Source organism: Myotis nattereri (assembly GCF_964212035.1).
Source record: "Myotis nattereri genome assembly, chromosome: 6".
NCBI lineage: Eukaryota > Metazoa > Chordata > Mammalia > Chiroptera > Vespertilionidae > Myotis > Myotis nattereri.
The window spans coordinates 48303625-48322734 of record NC_138081.1 but is presented as its reverse complement, the minus strand read 5'-3'; the positions used below and the strand labels follow the sequence as shown (position 1 = coordinate 48322734).

General features: G+C 41.6%; 1 protein-coding gene across 1 annotated transcript in view; it reads left to right on the top strand.

Annotated features, from left to right (window-relative positions):
• LOC308520839 (uncharacterized protein) overlaps nucleotides 1–13645 on the top strand; it is a gene marked incomplete at its 5' end in the record, with an annotated part of 195016 nt that extends 181371 nt beyond the window's left edge. Inside the window, one exon of the mRNA XM_081093557.1 lies at nucleotides 11806–13645. Coding sequence (XP_080949683.1) covers nucleotides 11806–11864 — 59 coding nt within the window. The 3' untranslated portion in view covers nucleotides 11865–13645. The remainder of the gene's footprint in view (nucleotides 1–11805) is intronic.
• Between the last annotated feature and the right edge of the window lie 5465 nt (nucleotides 13646–19110).

Sequence of the window (19110 nt, the reverse complement as noted above, 5' to 3'; positions counted from 1 at the left end):
TGTACACTGGGAGTCTGTCCTGATGTGATGAGAAGAGTTGTACATAAGGAGAAGTATCTACATGAAAACCCATGAGAAGTCCCTGATGATAGCAGGAGGTTCAAAACTCCTTTAGGGCCCTAACCGGTTTGGCTCAGTGGATAGAGCATCAGCCTGCGGACTCAAGGGTCCCAGGTTCGATTCCGGTCAAGGGCATGTACCTTGGTTGTGGGCACATCCCCAATGGGGAGTGTATAGGAGGCAGCTGATCTCTCATCGATGTTTCTAATTCTCTATCCCTCTCCCTTCCTCTCTGTAAAAAAAATCAATAAAATATACTTTTTAAAAAAAAAAAACTCCTTTAGGATGTGGTTTCCCATAGAAACAAAACTTTGAGAATGGTGAGGCCAGACCCTGAGACGTCCTTACTAACGATTCCCACTTAAATAGATCTCAAGCGATAGGCTGAGACCCTGGCCTGGCCTTGTAACACCACTTCAGTTACGCCATGTAGCCTGGGTCTCAGGAACTCTCTCCGAGTCAGTCATCGTATGGGTTGTCAGTGAGAGGAGGAACGCCACTAAGATTATGACCCAGGAGCGGGACCATCACCCAGTATCAAGTGAAGAGGCAAGGAGTGTGGGCTCTTGGTATTGGCAGTGCTATTTATTTGCTCCATTTATGTTCTAGGACAGTGGTCGCCAACCTTTCGGACCTCACAGATCACCAGTGGTCCACGGACCACAAGTGGTCCACGGACCACCGTTTGCTGACTGCTGCTCCAAAGGTTTCCTTAAACCAGCGGTCGCCAACCTTTCTGATCTCACGGACCACCAGTGGTCTGCGGACCACCGGTTGCCGACCGCTGTTATAGGATCTACCTGTGCTTTAAATACTTAAAGATACTCAAAACTCCAATTTACCACACATGCGCACACGCACACACACACACACACACAACTGTTAGAATTAGCAAGCAAGTTCAGTGAGATTTCAGGATAAAAGGTCAATGTATAAAAATCAATTTTATTTCATATACAAGCAATGAAAGACTGGAAATTAAGAAAAACAACCCTATTACAGTAATATTAAAAAGAATGAACTTCGTGGGAATAAATTTAACAAAAAAAAATATAAGATATATATATACTGAAAGCTACAGAGCACTATGGGAAGAAATTAAGACCTAAATAAATGGAAAGACATCTAATAGATTAGAAGATAATATTGTTGAATGTTAATACATTCAACATACTGATGAATGTATTAACTGATACATACTGATCAACATACATATTCAACACAATCCCCCAAATCCCAGCTAGTTTTTTTTGCAGAAATTGAGAGGCTAATTTTAAAATTCATATGGAAATTCAGAGGTCTCCAAATAGCTAAACCAAACTGAAAAAAAAAAACAAAGTTGGAGAACTTTCTGATTTTAAAACATACTACAAAGTTTTGAAGTCAAGACAGTGTTGTCATAGGATAGGCATTGGATAGAATTTGAGAATCCAGAAATAAATATTTGTAATCAGTTTTCAACAAGGATGCCAGAACGATTTGATGGGGAAAGAATGGTCTTTTCAACAAATGATGCTGGGATAACTGAATATTCACATGTAAAAGAATGAAATCAGACCCCTACCTTACACTATATATAAAAATTTACTCAAAATGGGTCATAAAACTAAATGTAAGAGTTAGAACTCTAAAACTCTTAAAAGGAACATAGAAATAAATTTTGTGACCTTAGATTAAGCATTCATTTCTTAGTTTTGACACTAACAGCACAAGACACAGAATAAAAAATAGAACTTCATAAAATTAAAAACTTCTATCTTTCAAAGGAAACCATTAAAAAAATGAAAAAGATGACCCACAGAATGGGGGAGAATATTTGCAAATCCTACATCTGATCCAGGATTTATGTGCAGAATGTGTAAAGAATTCTTACAAAAGATAAATACACCAATTAAATAATAGGCAAATGAATAAAATAGGTATTTCTAAAAAAAAAAAAAAAAGACATACAAGTAGTTAGCTAATAAGTGCATGAAAAGGTGTTCAACATCATTTTTCATTGGGGAAGTGCAAATCAAAACTACAATGGAATACTAAAAAAAAAAAAAAAAAAAAATCTAAGGGCTGGTATTTTCATCCCTATTTTTTCATGTTAGGAAATTGAGCTTTCATTTAAATTAGGTGGCCAGAGGCAGTCGGCTGGGATGGGACCAGATCTGTCTGACTTCAGGCTGTTCTCTTCCCACTGCTCCTCCAACAGAACTCTGTCTCTGGCTGCATAGAGACCACAGGGCCTGCTGCTTAGAGTGGCGGGTGTATCATTCCCAGGGGGCAAAGGTGTGAAAGATTAAAGGATGCTTTTGGAGAAAAAGTAAAGTATTTAAATACAAAATTGGAGATTGTTACTTTTATGGTAAATTAAAAACTCAAGTTTAATTTTTTTTAAGAGTGCCATAAAAGGCCAACAGGGAAAGAGAAGGGGAGTGGGGGCGGGGGGGGGGGCGGGGGGGCAGGGGAAAAGCAGAATCCATGACAGCAAATTAAAGAGCAGAACCCAAGAACATCAGGGCGGCACAGGCACGGAGATGGCGAGGGAGATGAGTATCACCAGCATGGCCACCGACGTGGGGAGAGGCACAGCCGTGCTGACAGCGAGTTTGACCAGAAGCCAGGTGCGGATGTTCGTAGAGCCAAAACAAGAAAGGTCATTTCTCATCCAGAAAATGTCACCTGGGGATGTGCCAGGGGCCAGGATTCAGTACAGGGGTCCGTGGACAAGTGAACTCGGGGGATTTTAACCTGGGGTCACGGATTCCTATGGGTCCATGGATTCGCAGGCTTGTCAGGGCCCCTGAACCCTTCCTGCTATGGTGAAAGGTTTTGTGTCTGTGCATCTTTTTCTGGGGAGAGCGTCATCGGGCTGTTAAAGGGCCTATAACGGGAGAAGGGGTTTTTTTTAATGAGTTGAGATGTTTCTCTTCAGGTGCCAGGCTAATTTTCCGGCTGTGTGATAGATTGTGTTCTATGGTCTGGCGCTCCTAATATTTGGAATAAAAATGAATTCTTAGTTAATGATCTCACTGCCTGCAGTGCTGTCTGATTCTGCCCTGGCATCTGATAGAACTTGTTAAGGGATTAGGTAAGACAGGATGTTGGTACATTTGAGGTCATTAAACTGAGAAGGGGAGGGGGGCAAAAAGGAATCTTGCTAAATATATTGTGGAGTGGAACTCGATGTTGAATAGCTAAGGGACATTCTTTGTGCTCTGTGCCAGCACTTTGAAACCCTGCTTAGAAACAGACTGGAGTGGCGGAGACAGCTCCATCTAGATGTGGTGTGTTGGTAAATGCCTGTCTTTCCAAGAAATACTGTTTAACTTGTCCTTTTATGGAGGAGGCGTGGAAGTGGTGCTGCACTGGTTTGCACAACATTTTTGTAAGCTGATACAATAACACGGATCCTAGAGAAACAACAAAAGCTACTTTTTTACCTGGTGACCAGCATTCTCACTGTTCCGGCTTCAAGACTCTGGGAAAAATGGAGAATATGTCACAGAGAGCATAAAGTGTATGCAAGGCTGTGTTAGATGAACTGTAACCCCCACAAATGCTTATTTTCTGCCTGTCTTTTCCTTCTGTCTTTGTGTTTGGATGGTCCTTTGATCTTATTCTAATCTTACTATTCGGAAAATACTCATTTAAACGTGTGCTGGATTGGGTAATGGTGATGGTTGCACAACACAGTGAGTGTTTTTCATTCCACTAAACTGTACTAAAAGATGGTTAAAATGGTAAATTTTACATTTTGCATATTTTACCACAATAAAAAAAATGTGTTGGATAATACAGAGGGAAAAACCATTTTCCTTTTTGCGATGGGAATTCCAAGTACCTTTATATGTTAAATGTCAAACCCTTTCCTATGTGTGATATGAATACGCAAGTAACAGGCAAAAACATGTGTGGGGTGAAATTTCTCATTTAAGTGCTGTGTGGTCCCAACTCTGCACTCACTGATGTGGCACCTGGGACTGTGTATCCAAAGCAGACGATAGGCCCTCAGGAGGTGCTTTCTCCTTTCTTCCTTCCTTTCCTCACATCTCGGTTTCCTCCTTAGTCAAATGAGTAGGTTGGACTTGTTGATCGCCAAGGTCCTTTCAGTTCTGCTGATCTGTGGAATACGAGAAAAAACGTTTTAAAGGTCTGCAGAACAGTATAAACTCCATATGGGCAAACACAGCCCCCCGCGTGTACACACAGCAGCTTCTGCTGCTTCTCGCTTTCGCTCTCCTCTGTCCCCCCTTCTTTCTCTTCCTCCGCCTGCCAAGAATCAGCCATGAGCTTGGAAATGGGAGTGGGGAGGAGAAAAGAGAGAGGTGACCGGAGACAGAGGGCTGGGACGTCAGGCTGGGTGAGGGGCCGCAGCAAGCCTGGGCTTGGCCCTGACAGGGTCACGTGGTTGTGGGCATGGTCACATTCGGGGCTGCAGCCCCAAATTCTCTGCGGGGTATGTGGCCACAGCAAGATTAAGCATGATTGATTTTTATGCAAGGCAGATGGTGGCAGGAACGTGGAGACTGTAAATCCAGAGAGAGAAGCTGAGTTTGTCATGTGAGGAAGAAGCAGCAGGAAGCAGAGCCTGTGTGGGAGAAGACATCTTGTGGGGAGATGGCAGCTGGAGGGGGAAGGGTGGGCAGGTGCGTGGCCAGAGTCTCCAGTCAGGGTTTGAGCTGGGAGCAGATTAGATCTGGCTGTAATAAATCATAGCCATGAGTACCAAAAAAAAAAAAAAAGATTGAAGGAAAACACAGGTAGAAAATAAACTTGGGGGAAGGGGAGAAGGGAATTGTAAACAGAGAGGCCAGTTGCCACGATAGCAGCAGCCAGCCAGGTGAGAAACGATGATGATGGCAATAGAGACACAGAAGGGTGAGCAGATTTGAAATATAAATTGATGATAGAATCAAAGCACTTGCTGATGGATTATACGGTAGAAGTGAAGGATGGGGAGGAAAATCAAAGATAACTCCTAGGGTTTGGAAAACAGGGTTGATGGTAATGCCTTTTCCTGAAATGGAGCTTCACACTCCCCTTAGACACCACATGCCTCCCATGTATGTTGTTGGGGTCCTTGTATGGGCTGGCAGACCTCACCCCTGCTGCAGTGATCAGCTCTGCAGACTCCACTAGCCTCCCAGGGGACCAGTCCAGCAGCAACTTGCCTTGTGTGAGACCCACTTGTGCAACCTGGAGGTCAAAGGGTACCTGCCCCTGGCAGATGAGGCTGCAGGCATGTGCAGCTCCCCAGGAAGAAGTATTGGCTGATAAGTGAAGCACACAGAGAGGCAAAGTTGTCAGATATGGAGAAGGGAGCAGAGGGCCCTCAAGAGCCCAGGCCAAGCACTGAACCTCAGAGGAGTCGGGCACTACAGAAGCCCATCCGAGTTCTCAAGAAACTGCCCTTTACTAAGTTGACAGGCAGCCCCTCCAGTGCGTGCCCATCTGCACTCCTGCAAATCCACCTGTCACTGTCTCATGACTTTGTACATGATCTTTGACATAAGGATGGAAATGACGGTGTTTTGAATAAATAAATGCTTCGGGCATATTATGCTTGTGTATTGCAGGGATGGTGATGCTCTTCAAAGACTGGGACCCAGAGCGAAACGCTTGATACATGATAATCCTGTGCTTATAATGTGCCTTCAGAGAATGATCTGGGTCACATTAGTAAGACCTGATAGTACCATTTTTTAAGAAACTGCACTCGAAAAATTTTAATATACTTCATGAAATATAATCATTTTAGTACTAACAAGCTAATCAGCTCTTTTTACACAAATAATTAAATTGCTGTAGGACCCAAAGCTTTATCACTTTACTTTGACATTTTGCTAGCAGCATGTATAAAAGAGGTTATGTGTTCTTGGGGGAGAGGAATGTAGTCTCCCACATGGTGTGGGTGGCAGTGTTGCACAGGAAAAGGAGGGGGCCCTTAGAGTCAGGAGAGTATGGACTCAGTTGTATGTCATCCCCTTTCCATGAATGTGACCTTAGGCAAGGCATTTTGCCTCTCTGAGCCATGTTCTCTCACCTACCATATGGGCCAGTAATACCTGTAAAATTCCTAGCACAGTGAGTTCCTAGCCCATAGACATTTCAGTAAGTGGTAATTATCATTATCATTATTATTATTATTATTATTATTTATAATAAAGGCATTCCAGTATTCCATTTTTATAATATGAAGTCTACAGAAACTCAAAAAAATTAATTTCAGGTTGTGTATTTTCAACACTTGTTTCTTTTTTTAATTTTTATTTATTGATTTATTTTGAGAGAGGAGAGAGAGATAGAGACATCGATTTGTTGTTCAACTTATTGATTGCTTCTTGAATGTGCCCTGACCGATCAAACCCACAACCTTAGCATATCAGATGATGCTTCTAACCAACTGAGCCATCCTGCCAGGGCTATACTTGTTTCTTTTTAGCTTTTCCTTTTCTGGACTATCAATGGCACGTAGTTCTGATTGCATCATCCTGTTATGATACAGGTGAAAAATCTGAGCAAGCTCTTCACTATACATTGGGAATTTAAACATCTTAAATATCAAAGAAGTGAACTTTCTAGCTGCGGTTCTCCCACTAGAATACTTGGTCCCGATACCTGAAATGTGTGAGTGGAAACTTTCAGAGATGGTTTATCTTCATTTTCTCCATCCGGTCTGAAATGGCCAAATCTCCTCCCAGTTCTTTCTCTATTGCAGGAAAAGAAAGGAAGAAAGAAAGAAAAAATAAAGCACATTTCCTTGCATCATCTTTCCATGCCAGTAGAACAAAACACAAAAGCCACAAGACTGTGATTCAGAGGTCTCTGCTTTACACAAGTGGCTATTTAAATTCTGTTTGAAATGTAGATTTTTTTAAAAATTTCATCTCTGTAGTTTCCAAAAAATTACCGTCAGTTGAAAGCCCTTCTGACCATAAAGTGTGTGTGTGTGACTCCTCCACTTAGTGGGTCTGAACATGAATAAGGACTCCAGAGCCACTCACAGCATGTTTGTTACAGCATGAGGCTGTCACCACATTTTTAGTAATATTTTTATACAGCATGGGGCCAGAAGAACATTAGAGATGTGACCTTTTCTAATAGATGGTAGTCTCTAAATGCAACTTGTATTATTAGAACTACATTTTGAACTCTTACTTTGTTTTCTAACCACTGTAATTTATCTTCCTACTCAATCCAGAGAAAAAAGTAGTGTGTGTGTGTGTGTGTGTGTGTGTGTGTGTGTGTGTGTAGGTAGGTAGGTAGATGAGCAGTAGTCATTTATTAGCCCTAAAAACCAATAGTGTGACTTTGGACAGGGGGACCAGAATGGCATTTTGAAGCCAGGAGGTCAGACTGGCTCCTTGCTGTCATCCAAGTACAACCTGTTGGGGTGCTGAGCAAAGTCAGCTTGTTTTGCTCAGTGAAGCTTTCAGCTCAAGTGATAATACGCATGATGTCACTGTCCTTCTGTATTTAGGCACACCTGGATTCAGGTTCAAACAAGAGTATGAACCAGTTCTGAATATTTGTCTTCTTTTCTTTGTATTGCTTTAAATCCCAGTATGGTAGGAAGAGGTGATTAGGATAGAAGAGAATTGACAACAGAAACTCATGGGAAACAATATTGGAAATCAGAAAAGCACTAAACCAAACCACTCTTATGTTTCTTAGAAACTATGTTGTTGATATTAGACCTGTGATGTAGATAAAAAATACAGCCACCTGTAATTTCCTGGGGAAAAGCAAACAGGGCTCTGCGCATCAGGTCCCATGGAAGCCACTGAGGAAATCTTAGCTAGGAGTTGAGTTGGGGGGATAGAGAATGCAATCAGCCTGCCTTATACCAGAAGTACCTGCTAGAAAACCTGATCTCTTCACAGCTAATTGGCATAAACGTCTCTCTGCCCACCGCTTGCTTGCAGCTGGAGACCCACTTATACTTCTATGACTATTGCCATAATTAAATGCCATTTACTTTTTTCTTAGCCTAGGAATGCAGGTCCCACTGACTTTTTCTTTAAGTAAATTTAAGTGTGTGAAAGAGGAAATTACTTACAGATGATTTCTCATATCTGGGATATGCTACTTTACTTGTAAGTGAATGAATGGTGACCATTCAACTATCTCTTTTGTAAAGTTTCCCCTGCTTCGGTAACAGTAAATATGGAGAAATGAAAAAGAAGTGCTTTCATGCTTGGTGTAGCATTACCATCTCACCTCACCCACCTTTTCCTAAGAGCAGTCTGCTGAAACGTCTTTGAACATCAGTGTAGCTGAACAATGCCATGAGCACAAGGTATCCGTGGCTCTCTTCTTCATCATCGCCTTGTCAGTAAATGCTTGTTGAATGAATGGCTATGGGCCAATGGGCTTCTGGGGTCTGAAATACGTCCAAGAAAACGAGTATGTGAGGCAGCCTACACTGAGCTGCACTGCCCAATCAGGTACCACTAACCACACGTGGCTATTTGAATTTCAATCCATTTAAGTTGATGAAAGTTTAATATTCAGTTCCTCCGTCCCATTAGACACCTTTTAAGTGCTCAAAAGCCAGGTGTGGCTGGTGGCTGCCGCGATGAACAGCACTGATACTGAACGTTTTCCTCATCGCAGGAGGTTATGTTAGCACTGGGACTAGAAAGGCCTGAGTTAGTGGCCCCGATCTTTGTAAAGTGGAATTCCCATGTGAGCATGATCCGCCCTCATCCTACAAAAAGTAGCCCTTTTACATCTCTCCCCCAACACTGTAGGAGCTCAGCCAAGAAAGGGGGTGGCCCACGGAGGTGACCCTCTCTTTGAAACTGATAGCCAAACAGCAGTGGGGCTGTTAGCCCCACTGATAATCCAGTAGTATGCACTTACTTAGCTACACCGGTTAGTAGAGCAGTGAAATACCTGTATTCATTAATAAAGAGTTGCTGTTTCAAGCGCGTCCAGTGGCTCCTTCCTCTGCCTCAGGAGCCCTGGCCATTTGCATAGGATGCTCCCAACCTTCCCTTAATTAAGCAAAAATGTTAGCTGATACCTATCCCATCCCTGGGAGTAGGAGGCTGCCAAGAGCCCTGCCCCAGCACTAGCAGCCTCGGATGGTGGGTGCTGCCCTTGGCCTCCCGGAGGGACTGCCTCCTAAGGGTCTTTCTTAAACCTATCCCATCACTCACAGGGCCAAGTCCCAGTCCCAGAGCCATCTGCCTCAAGAAGACCTTAAAATCATTTTCTCCAACCCCTTCAAATGACTGCAGAAATCAAGACACAGAGTCACTCAGCCAGCTCCTGGCTACTTCAGAGATAAAACTCAAATTGCCGCCGAAACTGGTTTGGCTCAGTGGATAGAGCGTCAGCCTGTGGACTGAAGGGTCCCAGGTTCGATTCCGGTCAAGGGCATGTACCTGGGTTGTGGGCACTTCCCCAGTGGGGGATGTGCAGGAGGCAGCTGATCGATGTTTCTGACTCTCTGTCTCTCGCCCTTCCTCTGTGTAAAAAATCAATAAAATATATATTTTAAAAAACAACTCAAATTGCCTTACTCGGGGTTGTTGTTTTTGTTTTGTTTTTGGTTTGTGGGTGGTTGGGTTTTTATTGCTGTATCTTCCTGTTGTCAGTTTTCTTAACTGTGAAATGAGGATTGATCTCTTTATGCCTCACAAAGGTGTTAGTAAAAAGAATAATGATACCCAACATTTTGTGTATGACTTATAGTTTGCAGAAATTCTCTCGGCTGCGTTTTCATTTAATCCTCACAAGAACCCATGAACTGTATGAGACTCAGAGGCAGTGAATGGCCGGCCCGAGAGAACAAAGCCACTGTGCGTGGCAGGGGTCTAAGGCTCCTAGGGCTTGGGAAACTATAAACTCGTGTAAATGTAACATAACATACCCACATGGCATTCCTAGTTTTTAGCTTGTGGTATTTTGCAGTTGAAGATTTAGTGACATTGAAAATGGCAACTTTGTTCAAGCAATGCTTTTTTTTTTTTTTTTTTTTTGCTTTTGCTTTGATAATGTGCCAACTGCACAGGCTTTGGTTCAGCATTAAAACTGAAGTGGGCTGCTTCGAAGTATATTTTTAAAATGAGAGAATCCAAATTTGTAATTAGCTTTAGCAGTGCGAGTTGGGTAGTGTGAGTATCTAAAGAGCTTCTGACAGTCATTTCTGTTATTACTGGTGGCTTACTCTTTGTATCCCCCACCCCCACAGCAGTTGGATCCTTTGGAAAAAACAAAGTGTGTTCTTTGAGGGGCCATTTCCTCTATTACCACTTTAGTTTTCACATCCTCTAGTCCTGGTATACTTAGACAATATCTGATCGTGGCAAAGGAAAATCATTTAGAAGCCGTGCTACCCACTGGACACCTAATAATAAATAGCAGAATGAAATTTAAATTGTTAAGGGAAGCCACAGAGAAGGAAATGGTCCAACTTTGTGATGCCTTTTATCTTTTGGACTTTTGATCATTTTGATAGAAACATTCCTTACTTTTAGATAAAGTGTTTGGGAAGATCCATTTAACTTACTTCCAAAACAAAATTGAAATTTTTGGGCAGCTCTCTTTTTCTCTCTCTACTTCAGCCATTTTACACTATATGCTATATCCTACTAAGAAGAAATTGTGTTTATAGATAAGGGGAAGAGTGAAATCATTTCATTCTATGGAACAAAAAAAAATCTCTTCAATATTCTTTTATTAGCTTATAAAAATTGTGGCGCTCTCTATATCAATTATCCTGTGGGTTAAATACATATAAAGGGAAAAGAAAATTTTTAGGAAAAGCTCACCTTCATATAATATGGAATGAAAAATTAGAAACAAAACTCTGAGTATTTGTGCATATATGAACAGAGAATACTGGTCCACAATCCCTTTTTCCAATTCTGAATCCAAACGGTTCAAAAATCAAAGGGGTTTTTGGTAACTTCTTTGGTAGAAAAACCTGACCTGAACTAATGTGAGGCCCTATTTTATCTGACTTAATAAGACTGAGCATCTGTTTTGCCACAGAAATACTTAATGTGTTTGTGGAGTGCTGCTCCAGACTCTGAATGGGGTATTATGTGATACGTGGTAGTTCATAATACTCTCCAAAATTCAAACCGATCTGAATGCTGAGATATATCTGGCCCAGGAGTTTCAGTTGAAGAGGTCATGGACCTACATAACAAAACGTCATCAGTGATTTATCAGGGTCAAGCTTACCGCTGCTCTTTATGCTTTTCCATAGCTTCCACGTATTCTCTAATAGGCATGCATTAATTTAGCATCAGAAAAAAGAAGGAATATTTGTTCAAAAATGAACATAATGAGGCATCAGAGGATCATCTCATTTCAGTCAGAATTCTCGAATTTATCATTTGTTTCCTGGGTTGCCTTGTTACTGCAGCCACATATGTCTTTTAAACAAAGGTGTTTTGATTTGTTGAAAGAAAACATTCATGAGATGAAGTAAAAGAGAAACTGACCTGTCCCCAAGCTGCCTTTGGGCTCAGGACAGCACCCAGTGAGGGATGCTCACCTGGAGAAAGTACTCAGGGAATAGGCTTCCACCGGGTTGAGCTCAGGCATGAGTACCATGGGCTGTTTATCATGTTCTGTTGCTGTGGCTGGGTCTGGGAGCACACAGCCAGGGGCACAGTAAGTTAGCTTAGAGGTCATAAATCAGGGGGGGGGGGGAGGGACAGGATAGCAGGAGGGATGGGGAATGTTAACAGGCAAGGCTCACTCGCTAATGGACAGCTCTTCCTCCCCACTCAGGTGGACACTCACTGACCTGTCACAAGGCTGCCCCACAGAGCTTTGGGGTCCATGTCTGAATGGATTGCTGTAGCCTTCTCATCTCTCCCTTCGCCCAGTTCCCTGCATCCTAAGACTCGAAGCCAGCACAGGACCTGGAAAGATTACATGTAAGTTTTGATTAAGGTTTCTTTTCTCAAACAAAAACAATGGTAAAAATTTTCTGAGGTGATCATCACAAATAGCCTAAACGCACATGAATGACTTTTCTTTTGACAAAGGCATCTTGAGAATTAGAATTGAGGAAGGGAGCTGGGGTTAGATTCTGCATATTGGTGGTGCCTTAATTTATGGTTCTTAAGCTTGAGCTTGCATCAGAATCATCTGGAGGGCTTGTTACAGTACAGCTTGCTGGGCCGTGTGCCCAGAATTTCTGATTCAGTAGATCTGTGGTGGGCTGGGAATTTGCTTTTCTAACAAGTGTCCAGGCGATGTTGAGAAAGGTCTGGGGACCCCACGTTGAGAATCACTGCTTTAGTTCATGTGACTGAAAGGAGGAATGTTAAAGGTAGAAAAGTGCATTAAATATTCGGTACTAAACATCTCTCAATTAAGATGTTTAGTGTTCCACTTAACACATTGATTCATCTCTCAGAAAAGATAATTTTGAGGTCTTCTCATCACCATCAAATTTGAAGTCCAGCCAAGTCGATGTCCTAATTCTGGCCATTTTACTCCAGAGTGGCTAGTACTAATCATTCATTGCCCTTGGTTTTCTACAGGGCTGACTAACAGTGTTGTTATTGGGCTAAAATGCCAATGACTGTCCTTTTGTAAGTTTGTCGTACTTTTAGATACTGTTAAAAGGAAAACATTTGTTTTCCTGGGGTGGGAAGTATATTGCTTCCTTTCAAAGTGAATCATCATCATATCCCCCCTCATACACTTAAATGTGACTTGATTTTACAAAACACATGTGAGAAGGGAGGCATGGCTAAAAAAAAAAAAAAAGTCAGTTCAGGTGCGTGGGGTTATGAGTTCTCAGGACTGACAAGTTTTGAAGATCAGCATGTTACTGTTTCAGCTTTGGAACAAGCTAGTCACCTCTCTGCTGAGGACAAGAATAATTGATTCCATGTTAATAAAAAAAAGTAGAAGAGCTTGGCTTAACAAATACACCCTTGGGTATATGTCAGCATTCATGTAATTGTACATATGTGTGTGTGAATCTATATGCATTTCCTACATTTGAATTTCAAACATTTTTTTCTTTTGTTTCATTAAGTTGATATAAGTGTAAAAATAACCTGAGTGATGCTGTCCAGGAAATGTTTAAGGAACTTCTGGGCATTTTAAACCTGTGGGCAAGCACTGTGGTTATAGCATGTTCCTTGGAAATGGTAAATGTTATCATTCTAAGTGTCACTTTCAGTGCTTTTATTATAATTCTGTTGAATTGCAAGTAATCACTGTTAATAAAGCAATTCCCAAGCAGCTATATATTGCCTAAACATTAGCAGAGCCCCAAATCCTGGAGATAGATTTCAGTGCATATCTATCTTCAGGGGGATGCCCAGTGGACAACAGGGCTGATATTAGGGCTAACGGAGTTGTGAGTGATGTGATTATCTACTATCACTCTGTCCTCACAAACTAAGGCATTCCTGTCAAGCACTAATTAGTCACTCCACACAGCATTCTTGGAAAAGAAGATTTTCAGTTTATAAAACGTCTTCACCATGAAGGGGAAGAAGTGGGTTGGATCAGGTGCATGCTAATCTCTCTCCTGCTTTGGCATCTGTGAGTGTCCACATTTACACATCAGGTGTTCCTGTAGGACGACCTTTTTTTTTTCTTTTCTTTTTTTAAAAAAAAAAAATATATTATTTTTTATTGATTTCAGAGAGGAAGGGAGAGGGAGAGATAGAAACGTCTATGATTGCCAGAAGCTGGTCCATCCTTGCTGCTTTACACAGTCGCTGCAGGGAAGAAACATCTGCACAGCATATGTTTCAAGGGACCTGGCGTATATGGCATACTGTTCTTAACATGTTTGCTCCCCTTCTTGGCACTATATGTTTTAACCAAGGTCACCTCTCTGAGAAAGGTTGTTTCCCCAGGGAGGGATTTTCCCCTGAATTTAGGGAGGGAATAAAACCCCTTAACTAAGTGCCAGGTGGGTAGTTAATCACTTTAACTATGAACAATCTTGATTAAGTTACATAATCTTTACTCCCTGGAATAGAGATAAGAAACGCCCTAACCTTTGGAATAGAAATTGACAAGATTAAAATCAACTGGTATAAATACAGATGTAACAAGACAATAAAAAACAGAACCTGGCTGGAGAACCTGGTGAGAGAACCTGGCTCAAGGACGACCTTTTATGTCACTTTCATATCCACAGGCCAGGGAAGGAGGAAGTCTCCTGTGATGCCTCAGGTAATCGGGGCTTCAAGCTCCCGCGGGACCTGACTCACCTGCCAGGACCTGGCTCACCTGCCGGGGTCACTCCCTGTGCCCTCAGGTGAAGCACTCGAGTCACCTAATGCTTAGAGCAACTCTGTACAATTCCGTGCATGTGTGGGGACCATCTGTGCTTTCCCCTCACTAACCTAGAACTGTACTAGCACAAAGTTTATTAATAAAAAAATAACTGAATACCAAATAGTATGACAATTCCTCAAAAAGTTAAACCTAGAATTACCACATGTCCAAACACTCCACTTCTGGGTATATAGCTAAAAGAAGTGAAAGCAGGGATGTAAAGATATTAGCACACCCATGTTTGTAGCAGAATTATTCACAATAGTCCATAGGTGGAAGAAACCCACCTGGTGATCAACCGATGAGTAGATAAAGAAAACATGGTACATGTATACTATGGGATATTATTGAGCCTTAAAAAGATGAAATTCTGACACTTACTAAACATGGATGAACTGTGAGGATACTAAGTGAAATAAGCCAGACACCAAAGGACAAATACTGTCTGATCCCCACTAATATGAGGTGCCTAGAATAGTCAGATCCATAGTCCGAAAGTAGAATGATGGTTGCCCGGGGCTAGGAAGAGAGGAGAATGGGAAGTGAGTGTTTGATGGGGACAGAGTTTCGCTTTGGGAAGATGAAAAAGCTCTGGAGATGGGTGGTGGGAATGGTTGCACAACGATGTGAATGTGCTTAGTACCATTGAGCTGTGCTTTCAAAAATTGCTAAAATGGTGAATGCTCTGTTATGTATATTGTAACACAATGAAAAGAAACTGAATACCCAAGATCACTTTCCTTCCAAGAATGCTGTGCAGAATAGCTAGTGCTTAACAGGGATGTGACAGTTTGTGAGGCTGGCGTAAGAATGGGTGACCCTGTCCCTCACACCTCCCACAGCCTCATACTCTCCCTGGCCTGCTTTTGGGCCAGGGGGAGGGGTCTGCAGAATGTTCTACTTCAGTCTTAGGAATGGGTCCTGTCAGGGCAAGGACACATTTTTCAGAAACTACCAGGGGAAATGCCACAAACAACTGTAATCGCTACCAAAACGCCCTTTACAGGTATAGGAAAGCGGCTTCACTGGGACGGAGGGACAGGCACCCACCTGTGCTCCTGCAGTGGGGCTGCTCCAGTTCATCAGCATCGTGTGCTCACGAAAAGCCCAGGTACAGTGCCCCACAAGCACGCAGTTTCAGAGCCGTGTGCATGGCTGTGGCACCTACGGGTCTTGATCAGTGCAGGTGGACATGGAGGCAGGAACCAGATGGAAGCCTAATAGAAAATGAAAACTCCGAAGGAAAACTAATAGCACATAGTTCTCCTCCACCAGGGCCTCAAATTATTGTAACACTCCAGATGAGGTATAATGTATCCCCCATCACCAAATCTCCGTAGTATTGTGTATTACTGTATCCACAAATCACAGAAGAATTTAGTGAGTGACCTGCAGTTCTGTGAGGAATATGCCATATTGGACCTATTATGGAGGTCCATTCGGGCCTCACGTTTTTGGGATTTTGCTTTTTATTCTATGTTTCCAGAAAGCCGGCCTTGGAGAATGATCATGGGACTTAGTGTCCTGTTTTCTGTCCAGGTTTCCTTTACTACTTCCAGGCACTGCCCCTGGGCCTGACCAGGGGTTGTAATTTCTGAAAAGCAATGCATCAGGGTGCATAGTTTCAAAGAGCTCAGAAACCTGTGCTAAACTATCTCACTTTCTCTAATTTTCACCTCTGTGTGAGTATACATTATATACATATACATGCATGTGTATATATGTATGTATATTTGGCTTAAGGAAAAGGTATAACCAAAAAAGAGATAAAATAAGGTCATCAAAGTTAAAGTACAATATATACAAATTAGTCCCCTCATTCCCACCCCAGACTTTCCAAACCTGCTTAGAAATAAACTCTCTATGCTCTTCACTTGGGTGATGGTGACAGGGCAGGGAAGGTTTTGAAGTCAGTTGCCATAGGGAGCTGCTAAGATACCATAAAAAACTGAAACTAAAGGTTTTTATCGAAAAAGAAAAATCCAGGTCAGCAAGTCTCAGAGAGAGAAAAGTAAGTGCTTACTTCTCCTTGATATCCACGTGGAGCTACCAGCACCCTACATTTAAGTTGGAACCACATGGATCTAGAATCTAATTAAAATTAATTCAGGCCTTGCCTGGCCAGAGTGGCTCAGTTGGTTGAGCATCGTCTTGTGCACCAAAAGGCTGATGGTTCAGTGCCTAGTCAGGGCACATGCCTGGGTTGTGTGTTCAGTGTCCCAATGGGGCATGTGCAGAATGTAACCAATTGACGTTTTTCTCATCTCTCTCTCTCTCTCTCTCTCTCTCTCTCTCTCTCTCTCTCTCTCTCTCTCTCTCTGTCTCCTCTCTCACTCTCCCTCCCTTCTAAGCATTTCCTTGGGTGAGCATTTTTTGAAAATTTAATTCAGCCCCATGACTTTGGCTGGACACACTGACACATGTTTCTCCTAGAGAAGACCAGCAAACCAACAGTCACCCAGACAGGATGACATGAGGCAGAGAATACCAACAAAGACAGACCCTGCGGGCTCTCCTTGTGGCTCTCGTGTTTCCCAGCAATCAGTTGTACCTGGTCCAGACACTGAATTCATGTTTAGTGATGGAACCCAACTAACCAGAACCCTAAATTAACTGCCCTTTCTACTTCCCCACCCTCACTCCACCCCCTCCCACATCCCCCTACCTTGCACATCCCACTTCCCTTTTTCAAAGATAAAGGTTCATAAAACAAGATAGCTCTAGTTTCTTAAAGGTGAAGAATAACTGTACCCTGGAGGGTAGTTGTAGCTGATGACCCTGACCTGCTGAATCAATGGAATGGTTAAAAGTTTCATGACTAGGAAAAGAAACTGCTTTGGAAAGATCTTCAACAGAAAGCATTTTCCCGCTGTCTGTCAATTAACCAGAAAATTGAAGCAAACAAACAAAACCTTATTCGCAAATAGGTCTAGTTTACTGAGATTTTCTTGCACCTATTTTCATGCCTTAATAATAATCTAAAAATGTTGACTTAGGATGGAAAAATATACCGTTCATTTTTATTCTTCTTGAAAAACTGTGCAAGTTTGGCTTTTACTACCTTTCCAGTGCCAGAGTTTAAATTTTGGAAATCTTTATAAAGTTATTCTATTTATTATGTCTGGAGGCCCTCAAAAAAGTTGTGATATTAAGAGTGATGTATAATGTCATGAATATATATTTGTAGCTCCTATAGTCATTGGAGAACCATTGGCATAGTTTTGAAGTCAATTCTATTAGAATGCGTAATATGATGATTATTTGTAACATGTTTCACAGTTAGGTTCTGCTCAAGGCATCATCAAAATTAATTTTCATTATCTGCACACACACTAATTGTATAATAGGAATGATGTATGATATGGTAATATACATTCATATATAAAGCAAAAATTTCACATGATATTCCCTGTGAGTCTCCAAATAAACTCAGCCATGCATATGTAAAGCTGCTTATTACCAAGAGCTATCAGTCATAGCACAAATAGTTTAACAACTTATTCTAATTTCCAGGCTGTTGTTTTTTAGAAATTATTCGTGAGCTCTTTTTTGGATACACCTGTCACTAGCGAAGTAACACCTCGCTCTGAGCTGTGATTTAACCCAGGGAACAGCATCACACTCTTCCGAGGAATCCCCTGTGACACTGATGGTTGTGAGACCCTGGCGTCCGGAGCTGCACTGCAGCTGGACAGTGCACGGACCTCAGGTCGCAATGAGGAAGAGGGTTTCTGCTCTTCTCTCAAACAATATTTGCAAAGCTCTGCAGTGTAATGAGATTTTAAACTTCTCAGAGTGCTTGGCTAGAAGATATAATCTATTGTGTCTAGCAGATTTTTGCTGTATTTCATGTCTGATTTGTCACCAGACAGATTATTAAACTGAATCCCCCTTGAGTGTTCTTACTAGAAAGAGCAGAATCAGAGAATGATTAATTATTTCCTTATATTAAAACAGAAGTACCTTTACTTTCCTGATTGTAAAAGCAATGTCTGTTGTGCGTAGTTTATAAAATAATAGAATAGAATAAAAAAGAAAATAAATTACCAGTGTTCCAGCTACCCAGATACAAGCTACATGTTAACTCATTCTTTTGTGTATTTTTGCAGACTTTTTTTCAATTAATCAACTTAATTCCAAATTTACAAGCAGTACAGTAAGTCCTCACTTAACGTCATTGACAGGTTCTGTGACTTTAAGCAAAACTACTTGCGACACTAGTTTTACTATAGGCTGATTCATATAAACAAGAGTTAAGTTCCTACAGCATCTCATCAATGTTATAATGAAAGGATGTTAGTGGAGCTTAGGAATGATGACTTGAGACATTTTCTAGGGCAATAACCTTCTAGTTGCTTATTTTTCCCCCTTCAAATTACATTACTCAATTCTTGTCAGAACAGATACCTGTGTGCATTCACCAGTGTGTTGATCAAGTGGAAATTGCTATTAACTGGTTCTTTTCATTTCTACATTCTATCAATAAAAATGATTATTGAGTAGCCCTGTAAGGTCCTAGTGGGCCTCTGGAACCATAAAAGAAGATCCAATTATGCACAAGATGGTTTTAGTGTTAGGCCAACAGGTGGTGTTCCAGTTCTTTAAAAATTAATAATCAGTATACTCTACAGCAATTTGTCAGAAATGGAAACGGCTGATGAGCCAGATAGATTCCCCCATTTCCCACCGATAATCCAAACAATATGGACTCCAATAAAATTCTAGTTTTATACCTGATGGTAACAAAATGTGATTCAAATATAACCCTGCATGTGCCAC